The 3,948-nt window shown below is 38.3% G+C and overlaps 2 protein-coding genes across 14 annotated transcripts in view; one reads left to right on the top strand and one right to left on the bottom strand.

Annotated features, from left to right (window-relative positions):
• The window catches only part of LOC108242155 (NACHT, LRR and PYD domains-containing protein 12-like), a 608,460-nt gene that overhangs the window by 188,291 nt on the left and 416,221 nt on the right, over positions 1 to 3,948 (bottom strand). The gene's annotated exons all lie outside the window — the stretch shown is intronic.
• Positions 1 to 3,948, top strand: part of LOC108229490 (ribonuclease inhibitor-like) — a 14,857-nt gene that overhangs the window by 3,151 nt on the left and 7,758 nt on the right. The window contains exons 2-5 of the mRNA XM_037973976.1: positions 7 to 298; positions 395 to 559; positions 1,875 to 2,048; positions 2,440 to 2,613. Of these exons, the coding sequence (XP_037829904.1) occupies positions 7 to 298; positions 395 to 559; positions 1,875 to 2,048; positions 2,440 to 2,613 (805 nt within the window). The remainder of the gene's footprint in view (positions 1 to 6; positions 299 to 394; positions 560 to 1,874; positions 2,049 to 2,439; positions 2,614 to 3,948) is intronic.

Here is a 3,948-nt window from a genome sequence, read left to right on the forward strand (position 1 = left end):
AAACAGTCCAGTTCATCAAGAAGAAGATCAGTAAGAATCTGTCTGCAGAGAAAAGCATCAATCTGTTCCACTGTCTGAATGAACTGAATGATGGTTCTCTAGTGGAGGAGATCCAACAGTCTCTGAGTTCAGGAAGTCTCTCCACAGATAATCTGTCTCCTGCTCATTGGTCAGCTCTGGTCTTCATCTTACTGACATCAGGAAAAGTTCTGGATGTGTTTGATCTGAAGGAATATTCTGCTTCAGAGGAGGTTATTCTGAGGCTGCTGCCAGTGGTCAAAGCTTCCAACAAAGCCCTGTAAGTACAGATACAGTGAGATATTTCTAAATATATTACTGTTGTTTTTACAGGAGATAAAGTTACAGATTCCTATTTGTCTTATTTCCTCTTCAGATTGAGTGACTGTACCCTCTACAAGGAATCCTGTGAAGCTCTGTCTTCAGTTCTCAGCTCCCAGTCCTCCAGTCTGAGAGAAATGGACCTGAGGATCCATGATTCAGGAGTGAAGCCCCTGTCTGATGGACTGCAGAGTCCAAACTGGAAACTGGAAACTCTCAGGTCAGTTTTTTCTGCTGCTCTGACAGATTCTTCTGCTGTTTCAGCTTCATACAGCCTCTGAGATACAAGAATCCTAAACATTTTCAGCAGTTTAAAAAATATCTGGAAAACACTGTCACTTTCTGCTGATTTAGTCTAACCTGCACACAGATAGGAACATTGAGGGAAGGAGAACAAAATTTTTATTTTTGGAAAATTACATCAGTTAAACATTTGTTGTTTCATTTGTGTTTAAAACTTTACCTACAAATATGTGCAATAATGTTGTTGTGGAAGTCTTTATTTAATAAAGACAGAAATACATTATGAGAGACAAGGCACTCTGCAGATAGGTCATCAAGTACTGTTTATTGTTATATTGCAAGGCACAAAGGTGTAACACAGAACAGTGCTTGTTCTCTGCCACAAACTTTGTGCACCAGGGTTGTGTCCTGGACCCTATTATATACAGCTGGGATTTGCATGACCTTATGCTTATCTAACAGACATTAACATTTTGCATTTGATAAACCTGCCACCATCAGATCTAGTGTTGATCGTAAAAAACACTTTACCCTAAGAGCAACCTAAGACAAACAGTGGTGAGAGGCATTTAGGTCATAACAAAGGGAGATACCAAACGGCACCATACAACCCTGGTGACGTCTGTGTCAGCACAGAAAAGAGGTCACTAGCTTTTGGCCTCTGAGGGGACAGATGTATCAATTATTTTTTCCATCACAAATGTAAAAAAAGAGGAAATAAATTACCACCACAATTTATCTTTATTGTAGGAAAATCTGAGAAGAAGAATAACTTCCACAGTTTGTCTTCAACCAGCAGCTGTTTCTTTAGTCTTCAGTGTAAAGTGTCCTTTGGTCTCATTAATGGTCCAACATAAATATAAGTTATTATAATAGTTATCTGATTGGTCACATGAGGGACATTTTCACTGTCAGAAGTGAAATGTCAGTGTTGTTTCCTCTCCCCTTCATGAGCATCATGTGATTGTTGAAAACAAAAACTATATAAAGAGTGTTGAAGTATTTTGGTAACATCAGATGTTTCTCGTGCAGCTCTTTAAATTTAGTATAAAATATACTCCTGAAAAACAAGTTTTGTAAAAAAGACCATCTATATATGTTAAGATACAAATATTACTACAATTACTATAATACTACAAATATTTTACAATTGTCACATTAAGTTCTAGATTTTGGTGAGAACATTTTCTATGTAAAATTTTCTTTTTTTCTGAGATAATGAAAAGAACAGTGAAAAATAGAGGATGAATGGGTGAAATTTAACCAATATCTAACCGATATCTTTTGTTCAGACTGAGTGTGTGGGACCTCTCAGACGGACACGTTGAAGTTCTGTCCTCAGTCCTCAGCTCCCAGTCCTCCGGTCTCAAAGAACTGGACCTGAGTAACAACAACCTGCAGGATTCAGGAGTGAAGCTGCTTTCTGCTGCCCTGAGGAGTCCACACTGTCACCTGGAGACTCTCAGGTCAGGATCAAAGTCCTGGGTTGGACTTCTTTCTTCCTGGTGGAGATCTATTATTGCTGACGCTGATTCTAAAGGTTAGATTTACTCAGCAGTGTTTAACAATTTTCTCTTTACTCCTAATTTTTCCACTTATGAGATATAAAACCATAAATCTCCTAATTTGCTGAAGCTTCATATTAGTGTCAGCTGAACTCCTGAGTGTATTTGTGTCAGGAACAGAGCGCTCACTTTCAGTGTGAACAGCTGGATTCACAGCTGGTTTTATATGATACATGACTGTTGTCATGGAGATGAATACATGTTAATGTTGAGCTGCACATGGAAACCAGAACACATCTGAAGGGATTAGAAATTATTTTTATTTAACTGTTTCATTTTATTCTTTATTCAGCTTGAGGAGCTGCAGTTTGTCAGAGATCAGCTGTTCTTTTCTGAGCTCAGCTCTGAAGTCCAACCCCTCCCATCTGAGACATCTGGACCTGAGTAACAACAACATGCAGGATTCAGGAGTGAAGCAGCTGTGTGGTTTTCTGAAAAGTCCACAGTGTAGACTGGAGACTCTGAGGTCAGACATGTTAATCACACACCAGTGTGTGTGTGTGTGTGTGTGTGTGTGTGTGTGTGTAGGGGGTAAGGGTGTGGGGGGAAGGTTATTTTGCAGTTAGTGGTTTGACATCAATAAATGATTAATTTTTAGGGTAAACCTGATTTATGATGGCAACCTATCAAAGTTGCTTGAACATCAAAAGGTACAGTATAACTCAGTAAATTTTATAGATATTGAGACAACATTTGTTGTAGTTGTAGCTGAGCATCTTCAACTTTGTCTCAATGCTACAAACATACACACTCAAAGATAGGAACAAAAACATTATCACCCTTTGTTTTGTTTCTTACAGCAGCAGGCAATAAAAGATAAAACAAAAACAGGAAATATGTCAACAGTCTAAGTGTTGTAGTTTTTGAACAGATGCAAACAAAAAAAAATCCAGAAATAAATCTTTATTTCTTGATTTCTTTTTTGTATTTTCCCAAACAGAATAAAGGTTTCTCAGATCACAACCTGTGTTAAAGGTTTTAGTGGAGGATAGTCTCGTCCAAGTTTGAACTAGACCTGACCTAAGCTGCTCCAGATGCCAGAAGAACATTAAATGTCTCTTTTTAACTTCTACAAAGAAAATATTTTCCTTCCTTCTTCCTTTACCTCCTTAACCGTATGGACTGAAATAAGAGCAGTTTTTCTCCACACTGCTAGTCTGCGCTGCGTACGTCAGACGAGCTCCNAGGAGGGGAGGGAGGGAGTGGGATGACAGAGACAAGGCAGAGACAGTGGAAAGTGTGTGTGTGTGTGTGTGTGTGTGTGTAGAGAAATCAAGAGAGAAGGGGGTTGTACTGTTGCATAATATCTCATGAATCACCAACCAAACTCTCAGAAACTAATCAGTGGTTTTTCATCAATAAGTGATGAAGTTTTGGGGTTAATCTGAATAAAGATGGCCGCCACAACTTATCAAAGTTGCCTGAACATAAAACCTATAAGTCAGTAAATTTTATAGTTATTGAGCTAAGATTTGCTGTAGTAGTAGCTGAGCATTTTCCCTAACAAATACTCTGAGAACTACACATTGTGCAACATCTTCAAACTTTGACAGTAACTGTGAAATTTAACCCTGTTTATCTGTCAGTAAAATATCTCCTGAACCACTGGATGGATTTCAGTGATTAGTGAATCATTCTACACTGAAACAAACATGAAAACACAGTTTGTGATTCATGAAATCTATGTTTGCAAAAGTTAAAAAGACGGTTTCAGTGCTCCCACCTGACAGGAAAATAGATGTCAGAAACTCCAAACTGTGTTTTGAAGAGGGTCCAATGTCTGTAAAAAGTCTGATCCAGA

Source organism: Kryptolebias marmoratus, linkage group LG23 (assembly GCF_001649575.2).
Source record: "Kryptolebias marmoratus isolate JLee-2015 linkage group LG23, ASM164957v2, whole genome shotgun sequence".
Taxonomy (NCBI): Eukaryota; Metazoa; Chordata; class Actinopteri; order Cyprinodontiformes; family Rivulidae; genus Kryptolebias; species Kryptolebias marmoratus.